Source organism: Talpa occidentalis, unplaced genomic scaffold (genome assembly GCF_014898055.3).
Source record: "Talpa occidentalis isolate TD23 unplaced genomic scaffold, MPIMG_talOcc4v2.1 talOcc4.11, whole genome shotgun sequence".
Taxonomy (NCBI): domain Eukaryota; kingdom Metazoa; phylum Chordata; class Mammalia; order Eulipotyphla; family Talpidae; genus Talpa; species Talpa occidentalis.
This window is the reverse complement of record NW_023601104.1, coordinates 97,180,017-97,206,088: the sequence shown is the minus strand read 5'-3', so window position 1 is coordinate 97,206,088 and position 26,072 is coordinate 97,180,017. Positions and strand designations below refer to the sequence as shown.

Genomic DNA, 26,072 nt, shown 5'->3' with positions numbered 1-26,072 from the left:
GAGTGGTGACTCCTGAACCAGCACTACTTGGTGCAAATAAGGGTACAGATTAGGTGGGAACCACATAAAATAACACCAAGTGAGTATTTGGCAGTGCAAAGAAAAGCTGATGTAGCCTTTTAATTATACAAAATATCAAAAAACAATCTTCAAAACTCTTAAGATAATTTATTACCAAAATTAAAGAATTTACCTAAAAAACACAGGTTGATCACTAAATGATGCTTCTTCCATTGAGAAGTCCTTTTCTTCCTCCCCATTTGTCATTTCCACTGAACTGGCACTCTGGTCTTGGGGAGGCTGTTTTGGCCCGGGATAGGAAAGAACTAGATTTGGCTCCTTGGAAGTACTTAAATGCCTTGGCAAACTGCAGGTGACATCAGCTCCAGGGGACTTTTTAACTGAAAATAGAACATGCACATTAGAAAACTGAGGTGTATTTCTTTAGAGCAACCACTAAATCAATCCACATTTAACTTGTTTTGCTAATTTCATTTAATAAATATAATTCTACAGGGAAAATTGTCTTTCACCTTTCAAATTAGTATTTTTACAGAAACTTCTGTGTAATTTAACAAAAATAAACACAGAAGACATTACTATAGAAATGAAAATAAAGACAGTCTCATAACAATCAAAATCAACCTAAGTACTTGTTACAGACTTTTTCAATATTTTCAATATTACCATATTTAATACCTTCTGGATCTGGAGCCATTAGAATCTCTACTTCTGTAGAAAGACTTGTGAAGAAATCTTTCAGGAAGAACAAAGCATCCTAAAATTAAGAGATGTGATCAGAACTCAAAGGGAAAAAGGTACATCTATTTCTAAAGCTATGAAATAAGTTAACTCACATTTTACTCATTATTCACATACAGCTGTATTTCAATGAGTCCTTTCCTAATTTCTCTATTTCACACTATAATACACACACTGTTAATTCTCACAACTCTATAAAAAAATTGATTTATAGATGTGAAAATTAAGACCCCCAAAAGATAAAAATTACAAGCTGGGAAGATTTTGAGTCAAAGCACATCATCATTTTCTTAGCAGTCCAGCATTCTCCATTCTTTTCCTGGCACCCGCATTCCGATTCTCCCTTTGTCCTCATCCCGAGCTGGCAGTGGTGATGTCACTAACGACAATCAGAGGAGACAGCTACTGGCTACTCACCACATGCCATAAAAGTTCTTAATGTCTTATTTCTGCTTTCACCATTATGCTATTGTCTTCATACATTTTTTACTGAACATGATATTCAAAATAAAAATTAAAAATAAATAAGGTTGCCCATTTCGTGTCGTCTATTCAGAAATTATTTAATTACAAAAGAAATGTCTGGGGCCTCCCTGGTGGCTCAGGCGGTTGAGCACAGCACTGTGAAGCTGTCCGCAGCCTCTGCAGCGAGGGTTCCATCCCAGCCGGCCAGCGAGAATCCCACATGGTGCGGCAGACCTCTCCTGTCTCGCCCGCTGCTCCCCTCAGCAGTGTATCGTCAGTCTTCCTGTTCTGTTCCCTGCTCTGTCTCTCTGAATCCTCTCACCTTCCCGTGCATCTGGCCTGTACCCTGGTTCTTGTATAAATAAAAAAAATCTTTAAAAAAAAAAAAATGTCTGGATTGATGTTATACTACACCCAAGCCACATTTGCCAGGTATAGCAATGTTGTCTACCTCACTGAAACTGACAAATTCATTTTAGAAAATATCAAAACTAAATGTCTGTCCTACTCTTTCACATCCTTTCCTTCCACTTAAAGAAGTTCTAAATTAAACTAATATTATAGCAAATGCAATGTAAAAATGAATGAGGGCTACCAATATTTATTAGCACACCAAAAGTTTAACAGAAAATTCCAAAGGAATTTATCTACTACTGATGAAATTTATCAGAAGTATAAATGATGCAAGTTAGAAAAATATTTTTCTAGGTAACTGGCTTATAGGAGGCTGACAAGTGGACTAAAGAGCAAGCAGGTGCTTTCAACAGTAATGGAAACATCCTGGTTTTGCAGTAGGGCAGTGGGTTTGTGAATTGCTCTTAGTGTTATTAAGCTTCATACATATATTTTGTATAATTTATACTACACATATTTATTATATATTACTATACATATAAACTATTAATATAAAAATTTTATCCTCTGGCCACAAGGTGGTGATATTTAAATGCCTGTAAGTGGTTTTTTTTTTTTTCCTTAAAGATTTATTTATTTATTCATACAAACACTGGGTACAGTCAGAAGCACGGGAGGGTGAGAGAATTCACCAGAGCCAGAGCGGGGAACAGAACAGGCAGAAGGACTGAAGTACACTGCTGAGGGGAGTAGAGGGCGGCAGAAGAGGTCTGCGCGCCATGTGGGACCCTCGCCGGTGGCCGGGGATCGAACCGGCGCTGCAAAGGCTGCAGGCAGCTTTGCAACCCAGCGCTCAACCACTGCGCCACCAGGGGAGACCTGCCTGTAAATGTTTTGATTCTATGACTGCCTTCAAAAAAAAAGACAATTCCAGATAAATCTGCTCTTTAAAATAATGGAAGACTAAAGAGACAGTGGTTTTTATCCATTTTTGCTTCATAAACACAAGACAACAAAAGGATATTAATCATCAGTTTTTCAAAACATTCTCAGAATTCTTGATTTCAGCATTTATGCTATTATGTTGTGCTCCTTACTTATCAAAAAAAACAATTTTAAAGCTAGCAAGACACAACATTTCATAAATGATGATATAGGAATGGCAAATATGCACTTGAAAAGGTGCTAGTATTATTTGTCATCAGAGAAATCCAAAGTAAAATCACGATGAGCATCAAGTAAAACAGCTAAAACAAGACACCAAGTTTGGTCAGGGTGTGAAGCAGATGAGTTCTCTTCTGTTATCCTTTAAAATAATGACACATACAACAGCACCACCACTGGAGAGCTGCTTGGCAGCTTCTTATAATAGTTACAAGTGTATCAACCCTGTGTGTGTGTGTGTGTATATGCACACATACCCTAGAAAAATGCCCATATGTCCACAAAAAGTTTCATACACAAACTTCTTAACAGCTCTATTCACAAGAGCCAAAAACAAGAAAACAACCCTAATGGAAATCAATAAATGGATAAACAAATTTTGGTATATCCATATAATGGAACACTCCTCAGGAATAAAAATGAACAGATTGCAGATGCATATGACAACCTGGATGAACTTCGTGGCCCTACTGATGAGCACAGGAAACCAGATACAATTCATTTATACGAAGCTGCAGAACATCCATAATCTGTGGGATGGAAATGAGGTCAGTGTCTACTTTGGAGTGGTGATGACAGGGGATAGAGTACTTTGCAGATAAAGAAATGTTCTGTCTTTCAACTGATGTAGTAGATACTCAAGTGTATATATTTGTCAAGTTCAAACTGTATTTAAAAATATGGATTTTGGGCCTCCCCTGGTGGCTCAGGCGGTTGAGCACTGCTCTGTGAAGCTGTCCACAGCCTCTGCAGCACGGGTTTGATCCCGGTCGGCTGGCCAGGGTCCCACATGGCAAGCCGACCTCTCCTGTCTCGCTTGCTGCTCCCCTTAGCAGTGTATTTTGTCAGTCTGCCTGTCCTGTTCCCCCTATGTCTCTGGTGAATCCTCTCACCCTCCCGTGCATCTGGCCTGTACCCCGGTTCTTGAATAAATAAATCTTAAAAAAAGAAAATAAAACTTTAAAAAATATATGGATTTTATTAAGTGCAAATCACACCTCAATAAATTAACTTTTAAAAACTGGTTAATTATTTGTTAAACTTTGATCACACAAGTTATTTCTAGCCTTAAGATTCTCTAGTAGAGAATATATTAACAGCCCAATATGACTTAAAATATTTAAAAAAAAATTACTTTTCATGTCACTGGCAACTGAGCAACAACGCTGACCAAGTAGAAATGTGCAAGCTGGTACTTCCAATACGCGTCATCTCCAACCTCAATAGAGTACTGGCTCCTTTTACTGAACGATCTCATGTCTCATTTCATAAACTCAATTAGGTTCTTGATGACTTCACGAACACAAATATTTGGTTTTATCTTCAGCTCACCAGTTGCTATCTCAAAAGAGACCAACAGTCTCAGAGATGCAGACTGGAAGGAGGTTTCGGTACTACACTCTGCCTCGCCATGAGTGTATCTGAAGCAGGGCTTTGTCTTCCTCTGTTTCAAATTGTGGGCAGTTATTTCCCATTCCTCCTCAGGTTAATCACAACATTTATTTCTCTATTTTCTACAAGATTAACATTTCACTATTTTAATGTTTACAGTTTATTTTTTTTTAATAATAAATTTTATTTTTATATTCCCCCATACAATTGCAAACGCCCCATTCTGACCCCAATCCTTCCCCTCCCGCCCCCCACCCCCCAAAAAGTTTCTCTGGTTCATAGTTTTTTGTTGATTTTGATTTTCACTTTCTTATATTCATTTTCCTGGTCCCTTATTTAAGTTTTCTAGATTCCTGCTATGAGTGAGACCATCCGGTATTTTTCTTTTTCTTTTTGGCTCAAAGTAATATTAAAGGAAAAAAGTCTATAAAGAAAACTGGGCTTACTAAGTCTGGTAAAGTCATTCCATAAATTCTATCTTGCTCAAGTTCTGCTCACAATGGTGATTTCCACAGAAATCAATTTTCCCATAAATATTTCAACATATTCCTACTGGATAAATCAAATTAAAATATGGATATCAAAAGTATTCTTCTCATAATGAGAAAACACAAATCTGAAGTACACACTGATAACTTTGACCAGTTTAGAAGCTAAAAATATTGCTGTGGAGTTATGCTAAACTTCTGTGCTTCACAGTATGTTTTCTCTGAGATGCCTGTACTTTACAATGTAAATATTACTTAAGTATATTCCTGAAATACCTGTTATTTATTAAATAACTAATCAACATTAATCATTCTTACTTAAGCAATAAATAACAACAGCCCACATATTCCTACATAATTTCAAACCTGATCTGAATTAAACCAATTTAAGATATAGTAGCAAGAGGGTTGGTTATTTCAAACACAGGTTATTTTTCAAAACTCCATTTCTTTTCTTTAGTTGGTATATGCTTCAGTTAAATAATAATAACAGTTTTGATCTTTAACATTATGTGCCTGGTACCAAGTTAAAGCTTTCACAACCACTTGTCTCATTTTAAAAAAATGATGATACATATAGTATTTCTTCCATTTTATCAATGAAGAAACTGAGGTTTGAAAAAGTTAACTTAGTCAAAATCACACAACCAGTAAAAGAGAATTAAAGCCAGGTCTCCCTTCAAACCCATCTCTTCACTCCTCTATACTACCACAAGCGTCCTATCTCACACACCTTGCATACAGACTCCAGAAGAGGTAATAATGGTGTCTGAACAGCTCTATGGGTCAAAGCAAATTGAATGGGAGCAATTCGATGGGATGCTTGCTAGGTTATGGGAAATTGGATTTTTTTATGCCTTTCCATAAATCTCCGTTGCTAATTTGCCATTTTGTCCAGGGCAGAAGGAATTCACAGATGCTGTGATTAAAACATACTCCCCCCTTTCTTGCAATCACACGTGTCAGGGAGTCCTTCACACTCCCTGAGAAGACCTGCTGGCTGAATTAGGTGCATGAGCATAAGGAACAGGGAGGAGAAGCAAGCACTGAGTGCTATGTCATGGACACCAGGAGCAGGAGACTGCAGGGGAACAGTTAATAACATCTACTACCAACAGGTCAGATCCAAAAGCCTAAATAGTTTGCCTTGTTCTTTACCAGCAGAGATCTCGGCTTTAATTACACAACCTTCGCAAAAGTTAATAATAAAAATTGTAATTCTACTAAGCCATATCTCTCTGAATGTGGGCTATGTACTGAATCATAATTCCACAATCAGGCTAGTGGCACACACCTGGTCGATATTGAGACGCAGCGGCATCAGCGACACCCGCAAGCAGCACTCCTGTGGGGACTTGCCAGACTCTGGGCGCACGTGCAAAGCTTTAACTGTCAACTACAGAGAAAGAAAGAAAAAGATATTTTGCCCCTCATGATATTTTGACCTTGTTTTCATTCAAAAGGAAAAGTAAAAAGAAAAAAAAATATTTTTCTTTTTCCTATATTAGAACAAAAAAGCCAAACTATTTAACCTCTTTCCTTAAAAAACCCTGAGTCAAACTTTTCTGGGTCACACACTGCCTCAGGAAGCTGATGAAAGCTATGGACTCTACAGAGGGAAAAATGCAAGCAATAATGTTGTACTTGCAGTCTCAAAGGCATTTGCTGAGCCCCTGCAGCTAATCTACAGTGCAAGACTCCACAGACAACTTTTATTTAAGAAGTGTTCCCACACTGGCTCACTTCCAGCAACACCAATATTCTGTAAGATCACTGCGGGCTCTAGTTTTCCTCAGGTGTCAACATATTGGCAATTACAGTTAATGGACCCTAGAAGCGACATGCAAAGTAATATTTGAAACGTAAAACTTCAAGCAGCATATTTAACAGGGATTCACATTAAAATGAGAAAAACTACCCAGAAATTTTCCCCAATCTAATTCTTCGTCAGTTAGATATAATAAAAACCTTTTCGCAAAATTAACATAACAAAAAAATATGAAGTTTAAACACTTACCATGTTGGAATGAGCTTTGCGAGGCATCTCCTTGCTGCAATACAGGTACAGAAACTTATTCATTTGTGATGTTGCCAGGCGATCTCGGACTTCAAGGTCCTGCACGATGAGCACCTGCCTGGAGACGGGGTGCTCCAAGAGGCTGGACTCACAGCCTGGCTTGCAAGGGGGATAGACCTCGTGCTGAAACTTCACCTTCATGGGCAAGGAGAAGAACAGGGAGCAAGCTTTATGTTTTATCTAAATCTGATTTTCTCTTTAAAATGCAAAATATCACTTCATTTTCACTGAATTCCATCTCAGCGTTCAATTCCACTTTCAGAGAACATAACATCTCTTCCTTTGTTCCCTCCCTGACTGATCGATGTTTACCTCATCATGCCAAGAGAAGCCTGACAAGCCTATCTTGTTTGGCCTTGGTGAAGCTCCTTATCCCTTTCAAGCAAAACCCTCAACAGAGTAAGATATAAGATTATGATCTTACCTATCTATGACATTATTGAAAATGATTCAGTGGAGGTAGGGCTTATGTTCCAAAGGGGGGATGGGAATTAAATATATGAAATTGCCATCACTATGTACTTCTATACTAAGCACCCTAACATATGACACTTGGTTCAATCCCAGATAAACTGACAGAGTAAATTCACACAATATCATTGGTGGCCTGGCCCTCCTGCTCTCCAGATGTTTGACAAGGAGCCAAAATACATGCTCTCCAAGGGTAAGCCTCCTCAGCCAGGCTACCCTAGGGCAGTGGTTCACCAAGTACGGTATTGGGACAAGCAATATCAGAATCACCAGGAAACTGGTAAAAAATCCAAGTTCTTGGGCCCTATCACAAACCTACTAAATCAAAACCTCAGGCCTAGCACCCAGGATTTTAACAAGCTCAAGGGGGTTCTTTTGATAGTTACTGCTCTAGAGTTACTGCTCAATGAGGCAGCCTGAGAAAGCAAAAGCAAAAGACCTCAAACTTCTCATAACAATTGAGAAGAAAGAAGAGGTAAGAATTTCATGTAAGAACCCGCTCTTCTCTTATCTGAAGGGCAGGGACTTACAGAAATATAATCAGGAGGCAGGAGTAACCAAAGAATCCTCACTGATGCTCCCTAATTCAGCGGGTTTTTCCTGCCAAGATTCCATCTTACCTTGCTTAACTGTATTTCCATTAAAAAGTCATGGTTTCTTCCTTTTCCACCACATACCATGTTACGACCATGTCTTGTGGGCGTATGAGAAGGTGAGCTGTGAGGACTACTATAAATGAAAAATAAGGAATATTCAAAGAAGATGTAAAGAAAATAAGATTACAGAACTATCAGAGCATTGCTACCAATGTATTACTACAAATCAAAACCACATTTTTTATACCTTAGAGACATCTGAGAACATGAATTCATCTCTGCCATGAGGGCAACATCTCCCTAGAAACACTTAGATAGACCTATAGGGAAAATGCGAATTATGATGCTGGAGCTCCTATCATGGGGCTTAGAAATGAGAACTCCCAATAAGCGCTTCATCACTTCAGAAACCCTTTATACTCAGAGTACTACAAGTCCTAGAAATCCTAATACAGAAAAGAATTATAATAAAGTTGGGAGTTCTTAAAATGATAAAAATCTATGTATTTTTCTGCAACAGACTACCAAATAAATAAAGTCAAAATTAACTTACATATAACTTTTAGCTGGAGAAGTAGGAGGGACTGTTCCAAAATCCTTTCCTCCATAAAGATGCCAAACAAGAGAGACTTCCTTAACAACATACCGAATTACAGGAATTGGAAAATGTAATGGGGCTTTGCTTGTATCTGTCTTTTTAATGGGCAGACTGAAATAATTCTCTCTTATCACAATTGCATCATCAACCATTATTTTTACAACTGGTTCTTCTTCCTTCTCCTAAAATGAAAAAAACAGGCATCACAGACTTTATCCCTAAAGAAACCTCTGATTACAGCTTTTATATCAAAGGGATTTCTTGATTCTCTATCACTTTTAATAATTTCATTATATAAAAAGGTATAATTGCTGACATTAATCCTAACACAAGATATTCTGCTTTATTAGTGATAAAATAAACTTTCTGTTCTATGTATACCATTTCATAAGAATTTTTTATAGTCTACAAATTAGCTTTTTTTTTTTTAAAGATTTATTTTTTATTTGTACCCACTTCTCTGGGGTACAGGCCAGAGAAGTGGGGGGGTGAGAGGATTCCCCAGAGACAGAGTGGGGAGCAGAACAGGCAGATGAACCGAAGACACTGCTGAGGGTAGCAGCGGGAGAGGCAGGAGAGGTCTGCTGCACCATGTGGGCATCTCCCTGGCCTGCCGGGAATCGAACCTACACTGCAGAGGCCGTGGACAGCTCCACAGCACTGCGCTCAACCCGCTGCACCACCGGGGAGGCCCTACAAATTAGCTTTTAAGACTCGTTTAACAATAAAAAAGGCATAGATTTAGTATGTGGGGGTTTGTGTATACAACTGTGTGGGGTGTGTGTGCGCTTTTAATTCAAAATCAATACTGCATTCCAAAGTTGACATATTGCAACATACTGACCAAAAATACCATGTTCCTGAAAATAGGCTTATCCTGATTTTGATTGCTTTGATTCTTTTTTATTTCCCAGAACTGGATAAAACACACACACTCACTAAGTTACCACAGGTAGTTTAATACATATGTATTTTAAGCGGTGATTCACGGGCCCAGTTCCAGTAACTAACCATTTAGATTAGGGAACTATGAACTCATCATGAACTATGAAATCATATTTTTAAAATATAAGCATGATTCTAAAATGGAAATTAAATATATCACCACCCACCAACCTTCACACAAACCACATCTTTCTTTCCTGCTATTTGGACCACCACCTCTAAATCAGCATCCTTTCTGCCATTTAATTTCACTGCCCTGAAGAGTTAACTTACTACAAAAAACATCTGTAGTACAATAACCTCTTAGGAAATTTTGCAAATATAGAGCATTATTCCAAGTCTCTAAGAGATGTGACATAGACATAGTAAAGTATAACAAACATTTTAGTCTTAACTGTACTGCTGAACTGCAAAAAGTCATCAAAATCTAAAGAATATTTTTCAAATACCTTTTGGCTAATTCAATTTGAAACATTATTTTAAGGCTTTGATAATGTTATCAATTTTTATTACCTGAATGGTTGCTTTTGGTGCAAAAAGAATACAGAAGTCATCATTTTCAGTGGGCACACCTCTCACCGTGTCGCTGATCAAGTGGGGGGTGAAAGGCGTGTAAGTGGGGTCGGGCTCCTGGGACACATGCCCGCTTTCGTCTGGAAACAAGAAGAGGTCTGAACAGCATGGCTCCTGAATTTGTGATTTTTCATCCAAAATACCTAGGTAACAAGATGACAACATTCAGTCTCGGCGCATTTCCAAACGTCAATGACAACTTACCAGGCATCTGACCAGATACACAGCATGCTGAGCACATTCAACAAGGACATTACATTCATTCTCATAATGATTCTGTACTAGTGGTTGACTGCTAGTAAAAACACTAAAAAGTTTAAAATTCCTAAGGAAACAGTAAATGATGGTCATATAAAGCTACAGACAGTCTCCACTCAGCCATCTGGCCTTAAAGCAGCTCAGGAAATTGGCGGAAACATTTAACCTGTGTTTCAGACTGACAAGACTGCCTGAGGGGTGAACTGTGAAGAAACGTTCTGGACAGTATTGCAAGGGGAGAGGCAACTATTTACAGTTACAACAGTGCCTCACCTAAAACCACAGGAACTCTCTGATAGTAGAGTGGGTAGTGGAAACAATTGCCGAGTGTGTCTTCAGCCTGAAAAGGCAGTGATCCCAAGCAAGGAAAAGAAGACAATTTTGGAGGCCCAAGGCAATCAAAATAGACACCTCGGGTAGCTCTCTCAATAGAAAGTTTAGCAAAGATTGCATGTGTACCAAAGGGCATGTGGACATACATTTATATTACATTAGAATCACTAATTCTCCATTCATTCATTCAAACCAAACTGAGAATGTGAAGATGAATAAAATGACATTTTGGTCTCAAGAGGCGCAGAGACTAGATTCTAAATCCTTCTATGGCAGCTCCTCAGACTTATTTACCCTTATAAATGCCTAGTACCCAGTACAGAATCTTGTATACCACAGCTGCTCAGTAAATTCTCTTTCTCACATTAGTTAGCTACAAAAATTTGTAACAAAAAATGTAGTACATAGGAAACTGAAAGTTTCCATTTGCTTCCTAAGTTCTAATTGACTCTAAGTTAGAATGAAAACATTTAATGTTATACTTTTATAACACCATTAAGTAATTTTTATTTATTTATTTATTTTCCAGGAGATTTATTTATTTATTTATACAAGCACTGGGTACAGTCAGAAGCGTGGGAGGGTGAGAGAATTCACCAGAGCCAGAGCGGGGAGCAGAGCAGGCAGACTGACAAAGTACACTGCTGAGGGGAGCAGGGGGCGGCAGGAGAGGTCTGCGTGCCATGCGGGACCCTCCTACAGTGGCTGGGGAGCAGCCGGGGATCCAACCGGCGCAGCGGAAGCTTCGGGCAGCTTCGCAACCCAGCGCTCAACTGCTGCGCCACCGGGGAGGCCCTATGAAGTAATTTTTTAAATTAAGATTTTCCAACATATAGAAATAACGACATTCATCCAACTGGAAAAAAAATGTTTTTTTAAATAAAAGCTTCAAAATATTTCTGTGTTTCCCCCATGGCTTTCTAGGTGTCTGTCTGGTGCCTCCCTACTTATCCCTACTTAACTTTATTGCCTTATCCAACTTTATGCAACTTCTGTTCTAGAACAGCTTGGGCTGCTAGTAGTCAGGGCTTATGCAACTCTTTGTGCCTCTGTTGATGTTAAAGACCTTGTCAACATTAGCTTCTCTCTCCCCTACTGCACACCTCAATCTTACCTACTTTTTAAAGCCAACTCATCTCACTTTCACTAAAGTATAATAAAACTTTTTATTCCAACCATTTTTGAACAGTAGTCAAGAGTATATATCATATTCACCGTATCCTGAGATGTTTTCTTATATCATTTCTCAACCCTCCTAAACTAATATCAATGTGGTTTAGTACCACTTTGTTTTACTTAACTATAAGATACCAGAAAACATCAGTTCTGTCTTCTACTTACTCCATTTCCTCTGTTACACACTAGCCAGCATTATTTACCTAAGAGACACTCAATCAACATAAAGTGATTGACTAGTAAATATCACCAAAACTCAGATGTGTTTCTTCTTTAATAAGGTACTTGTTGGGCCTCCCTGGTGGTACAAGGGGTTAGGCACCACACTATGAAGCAATCTGCAGCTTCTGCAGCAGGAGTTCAATCCCCGGCTGGCCAGGGAGATACCCACATGGCGCAGCAGACCTCTCCTGACACCCAATGCTCCCCTCAGCAGTGTATATCAGTCAGTCTGTCTGTTCTATTCCCCACTCTGTCTCTGGTGAATCTTCCCCCCACACCTCTGGCCTGTACCCCAGCTCTTGTATGCATAAACAAATCTTTAAAAAAAAATAAGGTATTTGTTATTTCTATGAACACAAATATTGTAAGCCTCAATACAACGGCAGTGCTCCTAGAAAAAAGTCCTGCTCCGTCTCACCATCAGACTGTGGTTTTATAGACGAAGGGACTTGTTGCAGGTCAATCTCTTCCATGGCGTCACTCATCAACTCTCGTAAAATCTGTTGGTCTGCATCAGGAAGTACTGGACCACGTGAGGATGGGTGACTACTGGAATCTACCTACAACCAAAAAGCTTAATTAGAAATGACTGAAAATGCTCTAAGAAGCAAAGTACTTAACATTTACTTTGTCCTAGAAATACATTACATTTTACGAAAACACCAGAAATAGGAACATATTCTTCTTTCTATATTCTGCCCAGCAGCTGTTACATTTTCACTGAAAGCTTTTAGTATCATCATTATCACCCTAACAACTACAACCAAACAGAAATAAATGTGTCACTGCCTCGAAGCCTACAGTGAAGTGGGATCTTAAGAAGAAATACATTAGAAGAGAGGGAAGTTGCAACTAACCACACAAAGCTGGGGGAGAGAGGATAACTGAATCTGATCTGCTTGCCTCTGAAGGTTGTAGTGCTTTACACTGCTTGGAGATGAAGTCACTATAGGTCAGAGTTCATCTCTTAGAATGAACAAATGGCTAATGGCTAAGGACAACAGGGCGTATACACAGGAGGGGAAGACTACCAAAAAAATGGCGATCCACAGGGTTCAATACCAGCACTGATGCTTAGCCATTCTGGCTCGTGAACTGTGCATTCATCAAATCCAAATCATACTTTTAAAATGTCTAAAATAGGGCCTCGCTGGTGGCGCAGGGGTGAAAGACAGTGCTATCAAGCTATCGCCAGCCACTGCAGCAAGGGTTTGATCCCTGGCCAGCCAGGGAGCTATCCATATGGCACAGTTGATCTCTCCTGTCTCACCCGCTGCTCCCCTCAGCAGTATATTTCAGTAGATCCACCTGTTCTGCTCCTCACTCTCTGGTGAGTCCTCTCACCTCCCATACCTCTGGCTTACATCTCAGTTCTTACATGCATAAATAAATCAATCTTCAAATAAAATAAAATGTCTAAAATAGAAAGATCTAATTTGAAAGGGACAATTTAAAATAACTTGTAATAAACCAGAGAATGTTTTTGAAAAGAGAATAAACATTACGGGGGAGTGTCATAAGTCACCTTATGATCGGTAAGAATAGAGCAGGAAAAAAGAATCAAAAACAGAAGTGTGGCCCAGAAGTAAGATCACCCTGAATGAAAGACAACACAGAGGCTAGTCAGACCCCTTATTAGAGATGCCTTAAACTAGAGGGTGAGAATTCTGTGCACAGAGAACATTAAAAAAAATGAAAACACTGTTCAACTTTCTGAAACTGTTCAGATTGTTCAATCTGGGTATGAGAGAGGGCAGAGAGGTGGCAGTGGAGGACATAAGAAAACACTGAACTGCAACATCCCTTATAATCAGGGAAATGCAAATTACATCCACACTGAGATACCACCTTACACCAGTAAGAATGGCACATAGCAAAAAAACTAGCAACAACAAATGTTGGCAAGAATGTGGTGAAAAAGGAACTCTCCTGCACTGCTGGTGGGAGTGCAGACTGGTCCAACCACTATGGAAAGCTGTGTGGAGGCTCCTCAGTCTACTAAAAATGGAGCTTCCATATGATCCAGCAATTCCACTCCTAGGGATCTACCCAAAGGACACAAAAACACTGATTCAAAAGAACACTTGTACCCCTGTGTTTATTGCAGCACTATTTACTATAGGTAACACCTGGAAACAACCCAAATGCCCAAAAATAGATGACTGGATCAAGAAGATGTGGCATATATACACAATGGAATATTATTCAGCAATCAAAAAAGATAAACTCATGCCATTCACAGCAACGTGGATGGAGCTAGAAGGAATTATGCTCAGTGAAATAAGCCAGAAGGAAAAAGAAAAATATCGGATGGTCTTATAGCAGGAATATAGGGGAAGCCAATAAGACAACAGAGTAAAAAAATACTAACAGTACAAAACACAACAAAGCAAAAACGGACAATTACAAATCAGAGACATAGTGCAGGGGAGGAGGCGGGAGAGGGATCAGAGGGAGGGAGGGAGGGAGGAGCGCAGGGGACTGAGGTGACAGTGCACGGGTGCACTGGGGAAGGAAACTCTATGGGGACTACACCTGAGGGGGTGGGGGGAAGCAAATATTGTTTAAAAATGAACAATGATGTAAAAAATTTTAAAAAAATGGTTAACAAAAAAAGAAAGCACTGAACTGGGCATCAAAATAGCTGGGTTTTATTGCCATATTCACTATAAATCAGGGGAAATTACCTAAATTCTCTGGGTTTTAACATCCATCTAAAAAGCAGAAATAACAATCTCTAACCTGTCTATTGCCCTGGGATAAAGGAAATCATGTGAAAACAGATACTGAAAATCAGACAGCATTAAAGACACGCGCAGAAGGTTACACACGTAAGCAAGTCACCAAGACGAGTCATCAACCTTCTCAAAGTACTTTTACATATAACTCCCAGATGACAAACTCTTACACAATAAATGGTTTTTCCAGATGACAATAATCTTAAGTCTGGAAAAAAGCATTATGTTGATTGAGAAGCTTAGTAACAAAGAAGGTAAAACAGGAAGTTGAATGATCTTTCCTAAAAGTTCAATAGGCTCACCTTTCTGCAACCAATCACTCTGAAGGTAAAGGACAGAAACATGATTTTTCAGAGTCACTTTTCTATTTAGGACTGTCATAAAAACCTTGCTGTCACAAACATGCCTTCACATGGCTGAAGGGGTGGGAGGGAGAGCTCTGTAATCAGTGGAGTTGCCAGATATACCTTCATCTTTCTCTGAGGGGCTCCAGGCTTTGCTTCTGCCTTGTTAGCTGCATGCAGGTCCCCATAGCTGGCAATGTACTGAATGAGGTTCATCAAAGCAGCACAAGAGTCTGAGCACGTTCTGATATGGACAACGTCACTTGAACAGTGTAATTCAAAGCGCGGTTCAGTCTGGACAGGACACAGGAAAAAGGGAGAAAATGTTTTCCAAACAGAAGACAAAATAATTTTTTTGGCATAGGTTTACATTCAATAAAATATAACATGATCATTTATCTTGCCATGGGAAACATTTATAACACAATTTTAAAATATTTTCATTTTAAAACTTGATAGTAACTTTTAAAATCTTTAAAATTAGGCAAACTACAATAAATTCAATTTTTTAGTCTCTCAAAAAAATAGGTCTTAAATATTTCCATTTCTTTTAATAACTTACTTGCTCTCCATCAGAATCAGACTTCACTGCAGTTATGGTTAATTCCAAAAGTCCCATATCCATCACACGAACATAGTCTAAAATTTTAAATTAATAAAATATCTGAAAGCTCTCAAAATATGTTTACCCAACCAACTCTCAATAAAACTAACACTTCATTAAAATTCATGACAGGTAGTGCTACAAATATTTATAATGTAATAAAAACAGTTTTATCCTTTTTAAAAAACTTGCAATTCACCTTATCTTAATTAGAAAAAAGTCTTCATTAAATAGAGTATATATAATTTAATGCACTTAAGTGATATTATAAGGACATTATAACTTCAAACTGATATTTAAAAAGATCTTTAGTTCCCTACTATTACCCGAGAGTTAAAATGCTTTTAAAATATACAGAAAAATAAAAGAGCATTCATCCATCCACAGTTTAACTCTTACCTCTATTCAAGTTTACAGTGACAGTATTACACTTGTCAGACAGATGTAAAGCAGCTTCATCCAAGATTATTCTGAGGGGGGAAAAAAATAAAATAAAATCAACATTTGAAAAACTAACGTCAAACACAAGCCACATGGCCACTATATACATGGGTGTATCATTCCTTCTGATACAAATATTATCAATATTATATGTAGTTTCTAACTTATGAATGCCATCTAACATTTCTTTATAACTCACTGTTTGAATGCTAGGAATATTTAAAGAAGAAGATTAAATCATCTGCTCAAATTAATTCTAAATTCCCAGCAGGTTCCTATAACAGATGCCCAAATTTAAGTCCAAGTTATGAAAATAAAGTACAACAGGTGTCATAAAAAGTGTGTGTGTGTATACACACGATATATGCACACACAGCAGCACAGTGAACTGAGAGCATGATTATGCACATACATGTGTAAATGTGCATACAAACTCCCCATATCTGATGTTCTTTGATTTCACATTATGTGTACACATGCACATAAACATTTTCATGTATGCATATAAATGTTGTAAAAAGTAAACTAGAAATCTCAAGAATTAATTTCCTTCCTAAAAATGAAATACAATAGTGAACAAAAGAGATGAACCATCTGAGAAAGAAAAACTGAGTGATTTAAATAAATGGACACAGTTATTAGTAAAAGAATGTTGATTTTAACAGCAAAGTAAACATCAATCAAATGGTTTAGATAAACATCAACTGGTATGTTTTGGATAGTTACAGCTAGTATACGATGAAGTTTGCCTGGGTACCTGAGAGTAGAAGATGATTTATCCAAGGCAACACTACTAGACACGCTGAATGTTTCAACAGTAAGAAGAGATCGTACTGGCAAATAAAGCGGCCTGATACCAAAAAGAAACAACAGAATATCAGTCCAATGCAACAAATATTTTAAAGTCATTTTGAACCTTAACTCTGTAAAAAATTACATTTTTTCCTAAAACTTAAAGAAGATGTTATTTTAAAGAAAATGTTATTTTGTTCATTTGTAAACTAACCTATAATCAAGTGCACAGCTCCAGAGATGAACATGAAAAGTTGTAAATGAAGTTGGAGGATTATATCCCAAAACAGGTTCATCAGCAATATTCAAGAAGTATAAAATCTATAATCACAAAAATATAAAATGCCCTGCTTTAGAAGAAAAAAAAAGTTTTGATATGATATTCTTAATACCAATGTAAAACACAGAATCTCACAGAAAAAGCAATGATTTATTGGAAAATCATAATGCTAAAGGGAAAAAAAATCATCATTTTGAAAGAATTCATTTTAAAAAGTATTTGCAAAACAGAATTTTTTGAAATGTACAGCCCATCCACAACGGCAATGCTACAGAAATCTCAGGAAAGTCATAGCTAATGAAACTAACAAAGTACGTACTTTCATACTAGTTTGCTTGGAACAATTCTTGAAAATAATAAATTGTGTCACAGATGACTCAAAACTATCCATCTAGCTTTCTCTATAGTCCACTGTTGGGGGAAGCTCTTTTTTCCTTATTTTATAACTAATCAATCTGGAAAGGAGTCCCCTGTTACCAACATCTATTCTCCCCCATTTCTAATGTAAGCAAATAAGGTCAGGCTAAATCTCTCCCTTGCGGCCAGATCAATGTCCACACCACACCATCCATTTCCCGGCCGTCCACACGTGACGGCTCTCACATACAGAGACACAGACACACGCACATGGGAGAGGAGGGGGCCGAGGGGGAGGAGAGAGCCAAGGGGATAAGGAGTTTGCCTCTTGATGTTTCCTACATGCCTTTGTGGGAAACGTTTTCTTTCAAGTTTTAAAATAATTATTTTCCTAACACAAAGAAAAAATTCCTCTAAGGTAGATGCCTAAGAATCATAGTGCCCTAGTTTTCATTCTCACATGAGAGTTAACTTCTTACCCAAAGTTTTCTCTGAAAATAATTGACTATGTCATTACCATATAGAATTGTCAAACTGAAAATTAACTACAGCATTCCTTTTAAGAAATGCCTCAAGTATGTTATTGGTCAAAGGGAGTCATCTGAGTTATGGCATTTAGAGACTATATGGTTAAAAGTACAAGGCTTTTACTGCTACTGGGCCAGGCAACTGAGACACAGACTTTCTTTCCTTTTAATGACATAAAGGATAAGTTGGGTTTTTTTTAAAGATTTATTTATTTATGCATACAATAGCTGGGGTACAGGCCAGAGATGAGGGGGGTACGAGGATCCACCAGAGACAGAGTAGGGAATAGAACAGGCAGACTGACTGAAATATACTGCTGAGGGGAACAGTGAGCAAGACAGGTGAGGTCTGCCTTGCCATGTGGGTTTCTCCCTGGCCGGCCGGGGATCGAACTCATGCTGCAGAGGCTGCAGATTGCTTCACAGTGCAGTGCTTAACTCTTTGCGCCACCAGGGAGGCCCATAAAGGACAAATTTTTAAAAAGTTTAAGGATCCAACTTTAAATAAAGCAGCAACTCCACCCTGGACTGGTAATAATGTCTGTTTCCTGAAGTAAGAGGTGGTTACACAGGAGCACTTAACTTCATGACGACTCCCTGAGTGAACATTTATGGTTTGTGAACTTTTCAGTATGTATATCTCAATATAAATTTAAAAACTAACTGGTACACAAATACGCAACAGTTCTCTTACCTGCTCATGCCAGCTAAGCCCAGAAGGAAGCATTCTGTGCTGGAGAGTGGCTCCTTTTAGTCCTACAGCAATGAGAAATTCCTAAACAGAGCAACACAAAGAGCTACATTTATTACCCAAACAACCCTCTCACTTAAAACTGGAGAACATTTTTCTAAGAAAATAAGTGTGTTGACTTTTATACAATCTCCTCTAGCTGGTAATCAAATCAACAGCAGGTATTTAATGGTATAAAAGCACAAAAAACAAACCTTTGTATTGGACTCCGACTTATCAGACAGTATTTTCACTGCCACAGACAGCATATTCAAGGTGTCTCCTCCAACACCATCTGAAGAAGCTCTACTCATACCATCTTCTTCTGAGGAGTAAATAGTGGGTTCCAACCAATGTGGGCGGGTTGCACTGGGCAGACGTGTTTCTGCAGGAAGAATCACTCCATCCACTATGCCTACATACACAATGAAATGAAAACAAATAAAATTATTACTTGAAATGAGCTCATGGGCTTCTATAACTGAAGACAAAAACAACAAACTTCCTTTGAATTCATCAAAATCCTAAAGACGAAAAAACAAAAACCAACTTCAAAACTGCCAATAAGCCATAATTTTCGACTAGTATTGGTATGGCTAACAGGACCCAAGAAGAAAAAAGAAATGCAAAGAAAATTAAATTTCAATGGGAAAATCTGATTAACATTAAAAATGTCCAAGTATCTCCCCTCTATACCAGTGTAACACAGGGAATGCTTTCAAAAGAACGGTCTATTCTGTGTTACATGAAAGAAATACTGCTTGAGAGAGAAGAATATAAAGTCCCATTAACTGAACAATGGCTAAGATGTGATAAAATCTATAAATCTGAGTATAAGTTGGCAATGAAAAAGGAATTAAGTACTGGTACATTTGGATGAACCTTGAAAACAGCATGGCAAATGAAAGAAGTCAGTGGGGTAAGACCAAATACTGCATGATTCCACTACATGAAGCTTCTTGAGTTCGAAAGTCCATAGATACAGAAAGTAGACGGAAGGTTGCTTAGGGCTGAGCGCTAAAGGGTACATACAGAGTTTTTTGGGGGGTGGTAAAAATGTTCTCAAGTTTTTGGGAATGACTGCAATCCCCATTATTTCACATGGCACAACATGTGAAATAATAAACACCAAGGAAACATCTATTTTAGACAAGTGATTGTATGGTATGTGAATTATATCTCAATAAGCTCATTGTGAAGAAAGAACATAAAAGTCAGTTTCTAATTTACAATAAGTATTTGGCAATGGAATCTGAACAGTCCCACAGAAAACAATTTTTAATATCAGATTCCTGTTACCAATAGGTTTTCTTTACTAAACAAAATTTGAATCTGTCTAAATAGAAGTGAACAAATCACACACATTTCACATTCGTCCTACCTTTGTGATACAGACTGAAGCTGCCAGTGTGAAGGCAGATGTAGTGCTTGTCGTCAAAACCTTCATACTTTGTCACACAAAATAATGAACCGCTATTGAACTCTAACCAGAATTCACCATGCTTGTTTTCCAACACATCTCCGTTATCTTGCTAATAGAAAGATTAGAAAAACACAGAAGTCATCAATTAAATGCAGAAAAAGTATGACCACTGGGGTGTTCCTTCTGGATTCAGCTGAGGAGAAGCTCCCCAAGTGGGAGCCAAGTGGCCTAATCCTGAATGATGTGACATGGGAGTGCGAGGGGTCTCGAGCCACACAAATCCCTGAGCTTCTCCCACCTTTAGACTACAAACAGATCACTAGTCACCCCTCAGGAAGACAGCCAGCACATGGTTTCCAAAAGGAGTTCCATGTGCCATTTGTCTTTTGATGGGAAACGAATGTGCATGTCCCAATGTTGATACCACCAAGGCCTGCCTTGGGAAAGGGACCTTTACCCCGCCCCGGAACAAGCACGAACCACCTCCATTTCTGGGTGTGTAGCATGGCAGTGAAGTTGGGTACACTTGAGTAAACACTGGGTTTGTAAACTCTTACCTTTACATCTGTAAACACTGCCATGAGGCCATGATTAATACTCAGAAGAACTGAGAGAAAACTCTGCGAGTTCTTATTCTGAGAATCTAGTTTTTTTTTCCTACGGGACCGATAGTTGGGATCGACGGTAGAAAAGTATTGCAGCGTCTCCTCCTCAGATCCACTCTCCTCATCTGTGGGAAGAAATGTCAACGGCATGGTTCTGGTTGCTTGTTAAAATAAAATAGCACCTTGAACATTACCACAAGAACATGTGGTAATATTTTTACAACCTGTTTATATTTATATTTTACAACCTGTTTACTTTATATTTACAACCTGTTTACTTTCACAAAGAATTCGGCACTATAATAAAAATGTACTTTCTCTGTTGGCCTCTTTCCCACTGAACTCATACAATTTACATGCTGTCACTACAAAGATTGGTAACTGATAGTGATAGGCTCAATATACAGATAAGTGGGGAAATACTGTAAATTACTAAGTTATAAAATATAGTTACAAATAAAAAACACACTTAAATCCATCAGTTGAAAAGGTTACTACTTTACTGACAGACCAGATACTTTAACTCAGAACAAATGTAAAATATGTTACCATAGTGAACTGTAGACTTAAATGGACTAAAGCTGTCTTTGTTGAAGGTATTAATCAGTTGACTGGCGACTGAAAGTCCAATACCATACGAAATATTTTCAAATGTCTCCACTGGTGAAGGAGCAGTTGGTTCCCACAGCAGTAAGTCATTAAAGATCCTACAAAGACAAAAGTTGAGAAGTGTGTATTGCCTAGTTTAGCTATAAGCAAACTAAAAAACAGCCCTTAAAAAAATTGAAGATAATTTTTCTAAATTGTGAAACAGAAAATAGATCCTACCAGAGATTTTTTTTCTCTTTTCATTTCTCTTTTATTGTTATAACATTGTATTACAACATTATATAAGTTTCAGGTGTGCATCACTGAAATCAACATGTATATATACCACATAAGTTCACCATTAAAAGTCCAATTCTCTCCTCACCAAACAATGGACCCCTTTTACCTAGTACACCCACCTCCTTTCCCCTTTCCTTCCAGTTACCACTAATTGGTCTTATGTCTTAGATAAGGCAGCAAAAAGAAGGAAATTTTACCAATTATGACAATGTGAATAGCTCAAGGGTATTGTGCTCAGTGAAACAGGTCATTGCAAGAAAGACACACATCAGATGACCTCAAGGGAGGTCTCACACAATAAGGAAGAGATGACTTTATGTGGCAAAATCTTGTTTGTAGTTGTCTACCAGAGAGTTTTTTAAGCTATTATGTTCTTTCATACAAAAATAACTGATAAGGCTATGATGGAAGGCAGTGAGAAGAATCTCTCCCATTAGATACTGCCTCATTTACCTGTCACGTGCATCAAATTACTAACTGCACTTCAAAGGAGGAAGTTAGTTAGATGTAAAAACCCATAAAGAACTAAAGGAAGGCTGCTCACATGTCCGAGAGCACTTTGCCAACTGTAACAGGGCAGGCACCGTCTCCCTTGATCTTCCCATCAACCCTGTGGGGTGGCCAAGGGAGGACCATTCTCACTTTACACTTGAAACCACCCCACAGGTCAAGCAGACCCTTATTAGTGGGAGAAGTGCACCCTGTGCCCAATTCATATCCAGCTGCCAACTCAGTTCTCCCCCATTACATGCTTTCTCTAGGGATATCACTTTTTTTCTCTTCAACAGAAAGCACACTTTTTTTCTCTTCATCAAGAAGCACGTATGAGATGAAGAATGTACGTGGAGTGGGGAAGAGGAGGGAAAATGCTCAGAACTAGCTAAAGCAGCCACGTCAATAATGGTGACTAATGCAGTAATACACCTCTCGGACAGCTATCATCACATCCACTTTCCCAAAGCAATATTTGTCCCTCCTCAGAGGGCTTCTGTCCCTACCCTTCCCCCATCAGCCAAGCTCCTAAGCATTCAAGAAGTATCTCCCAACTCTTTTCATGTCATTGCACACATAGAAGACAGCTACCCTGAGGTGAGGGGAATGCAGGCAAGCAGCCCATGTGAGGGCACAGGGAATAGGTCCCTCACACACTGGTGACCCGTTACCAGACATACTGCTAAGTGAACACCACACTGTAATAGCTCATCATCACAGCAAAGGCTCTATAATCAACTCCACACAAAGCACACTGGATGGCAAATGACAGTCAAACAAGGAGAAAAAAGGGGAAAAGAGGAAACAAGTGGTGTGCAAAGGCAATTAGGCAGAAATGTCCAATCCCAAAAATGCAACAAAATGTTTTCAAACTCACCTATTGTAAAGCTTCTCATAAAAGCTCTTATTAGGTAGTGTTATATGAATATTGGGTAATGTAAGCTCCAGTACGTAGTGAGAATTGCTCATTGCTTTATCCTGAAACTCTGTCATTTCCACAGGGTCTCCTGGCATCACCATCTGAAACACAACAGTGGAAGGAAAAGCATCAGATGACCCTTGCCATACAACTTAGTATGTAAATTAGTATGCATTTCATTCTTAACTTTTAAACAAGGAAAAAAACAGGTATTATTTCATCTGGGAGCTAAAAGTCTAGCAAAAACAGTAAACAAAGCATCTTTTCAATGATAAGCATCAAAACCATTGCTACGATTCCTTGTCACCGACTCACTTTTATTTTACCTGCTCATTTTCAAACATGACTCTACGGGAGGAGAAGGGGGAAGGGGCGGGTCTTCGCAGGTCACAGACGTCTTTCAGGGAATGCGCGCCTCCCTCCTCTTCTTCCTGATAGTGCCCATCGCTCTCTTCTGCTTCCTCAGCTGCTATTCTCTCCAGGATGGAATGCATGGCTGGTGGATTTAACTTCAGTACAATACTGAGAGCAAAGACAATCCAAAAAAAAAAAAAAAACAAGAAGTAAGGGTAAACAGCAAGACTTTAACTTTTATGCAAACTGCTACCAACACTGCTGATGAAATCACTGGTGGTGGGATTCGGCTTCTCTACAAGACTTCTTATGTCTCACATAACCCACTTCTGAGAAGTTGTAAGCTTAAAGTGTGGAACTGATGAAATGAGTAAAACTAACAGAAGGGCCTTGACATTTTTTATATTTACACTTGGCTAACTGAAATTCTGACCTTTGAAGATAACTTATTTTCATATTTTATTAGCCAGCAATTATACCTATGAATTCTATTTATTATCATTAAATCAAATCCTTCCTGTTCTTTATTATGGAATACTTGCATACCCATGAAACCTCATGTTATGTAAATTGTTCAAGCAGAAAAAAGGAGTGACTGACTGGGGGAAGATTCAGAACTGCAACAACAAAACAATCTTTCCCTTCAGGAATTTCAATAGAAGACTTGCATTGTTTTTTGTACCTTCAAACCCAAACTATCAGGAGCTAACATTAGCTTCGATGACATTAGCTCTGACTCCAAAGTAACAACCGTTCCTCCCTTAGTCCTCTGTGGCTCATGCCGGCACAGGCTTTGTTCTCCTTCCATCGCATCAGCCCACTGTGGTATGAGCCAGGGCACCCTCCAGCCAAACAGCTGTGCTGCATCTGAAACTTAGGGTTTTCCTACCTAAGGAGGTGGTCCCAGTTGGTTCTAGTTATAAAGTATCATAATTGTTCCTAATTAAAAAATATCCTAATGTAAACTGTACTTCCAAATTACCTGACTGAAGCACATCCACATCTCAGGATGCAAACACACACTCTAAACTCCCGTCACTATCAGGCATGTATGCCAATGGCTGTTCTAAGAGCCTGGTAGGTCTGACATGGCAGGAAGATGGCACAACAAAAGTGACGTTATTTCACAGAAAGGCTTCAACAAAGAAAAGTTTTCAATATAACAAATCACTACCTCCAGCAAACTAAGTTGTTTCAAATATAGTAATATAAACCCATTATCGGGCTAACTGAATTTAAGGAAGAATTCTTCTGCCTAAGAAACCCTAGCACAATGGTTCTGTAGGTTTACCTGCACACTGGAATCACCAGGTGTAATTTTAAAAATATAATGATGGACCGGCTATACCCCAGAATCAGGATGGGGCCCAAGAATAACTATTTTGTGAAAGCCTTAGACGTGAAATACATTGTCCTAGAGTGCTCACAGACTACAAAATTCATTTGACAACTAGCCAAATGGTGCCATATGTTATCTCTTCTCCTGTAACCTTGAAATATTTTTAAAATGGTTGATTCTTTGTCCCTCTAGGTAGACTGGCTAACTTGAGACCATACAGTCATAACTCCATCTCCCACAGTATCTAACAGTATCCCACAGTATCTAAAGGTTTATACCTTTCATAGCATAGTAGTCTATATATATATTTTGTTTGTTTGTTTGTTTTAATTTGTCCATCTACCTCTGGGTTCCTTCATCAAGGAAGAACATTTTTTGGCCTAGACTGAATATACAAAAGGTTGGTTAAAGGGATTACATCAATTTATTTTTGAAAAGAAACTCTCACTCAACCCACCTGTCCCATGCACTTGCTTACTCACCGTGGCCAGTCAAAGTCATCTGATGCTGCTGCATCTCCATCTACTCCACCAGACACATGGAAAAACTTAGTAGATGGTTCTCCTTTCTCTTCCTGGAATGACCCTAATAAAACAAGACTGATTAAATGAAATGCATTTCTTCTCTATTTTAAAAAAACAAACTTTCCTCCTTAGAGGAGGAAAGATTCTCTAACCCAGGGACATAATGCAATGTTCAGTTGTGCAGCAATTATTCATTTGTTCCTACTTCATGTATACATGTGGGGAGACCAGATAAGCAGCTAAGTTAAAAATGCTGTTTTCTGTTCAAACTCAAATTCCTAAGTAGCACTGTTAACATGCAAGGTGCCAGTCGTGACAGAGGAAAGCAGCAGCTATCATTTACTGAGTGCTGCTTAATGATTATTCTTCCTGAAAGTCTGTGCAGTTCACCTAGGAACACAGCAATAAGTATACTCCTTAAATATGTACTTTGTATCAAGCACCTCTTTTCACAATAACCCTATACCTGTTTGTGTATTCTATTTTACAAATAAAGAATGACCTTCTTCCAGAATAATGAGTTTCTTACCAGCGGAGAGAAGATCAATTAACCCTTCAGGGCCCTTTCATAAAGCCATCATCAGCAAGAGTCAGCTTTAAATATCTCTAAAGATGTGCGAGACTGAGAACAAGGAAGGGGAACCTCTGCAGCTTACTCCCAAAGAGGGAGATGCATGAGGAGGACTGTGGTAGCAGGGCTGTGTGGACAAGGCAGGCTGTTTAGGTCCCACAGGTTAAATGTCAGGACCCGCCAGGGCTCTGCATAGACTTAGCTCACTCTAAGTCTGCATATTCTCTTCCTTAGCTGACACAGCAAGACAAGACACAAGCATTTCAAATA

The 26,072-nt window shown here is 38.6% G+C and overlaps 1 protein-coding gene across 1 annotated transcript in view; it reads right to left on the bottom strand.

Moving 5' to 3' along the window:
* The window catches only part of ATG2B (autophagy related 2B), a 63,641-nt gene that overhangs the window by 12,896 nt on the left and 24,673 nt on the right, over positions 1 to 26,072 (bottom strand). The window contains exons 16-36 of the mRNA XM_037503944.2: positions 25,190 to 25,292; positions 23,341 to 23,536; positions 22,973 to 23,115; positions 21,265 to 21,422; positions 20,668 to 20,840; positions 20,069 to 20,219; positions 18,903 to 19,102; positions 18,652 to 18,732; positions 17,008 to 17,114; positions 16,759 to 16,851; positions 15,960 to 16,030; positions 15,519 to 15,595; positions 15,080 to 15,250; positions 12,293 to 12,434; positions 9,826 to 10,028; positions 8,323 to 8,549; positions 7,794 to 7,902; positions 6,643 to 6,837; positions 5,920 to 6,021; positions 700 to 778; positions 194 to 401 (exon numbers count right to left, since the gene is read on the bottom strand). Coding sequence (XP_037359841.1) covers positions 194 to 401; positions 700 to 778; positions 5,920 to 6,021; positions 6,643 to 6,837; positions 7,794 to 7,902; positions 8,323 to 8,549; positions 9,826 to 10,028; positions 12,293 to 12,434; positions 15,080 to 15,250; positions 15,519 to 15,595; positions 15,960 to 16,030; positions 16,759 to 16,851; positions 17,008 to 17,114; positions 18,652 to 18,732; positions 18,903 to 19,102; positions 20,069 to 20,219; positions 20,668 to 20,840; positions 21,265 to 21,422; positions 22,973 to 23,115; positions 23,341 to 23,536; positions 25,190 to 25,292 — 2,989 coding nt within the window. The remainder of the gene's footprint in view (positions 1 to 193; positions 402 to 699; positions 779 to 5,919; positions 6,022 to 6,642; positions 6,838 to 7,793; positions 7,903 to 8,322; positions 8,550 to 9,825; positions 10,029 to 12,292; positions 12,435 to 15,079; positions 15,251 to 15,518; positions 15,596 to 15,959; positions 16,031 to 16,758; positions 16,852 to 17,007; positions 17,115 to 18,651; positions 18,733 to 18,902; positions 19,103 to 20,068; positions 20,220 to 20,667; positions 20,841 to 21,264; positions 21,423 to 22,972; positions 23,116 to 23,340; positions 23,537 to 25,189; positions 25,293 to 26,072) is intronic.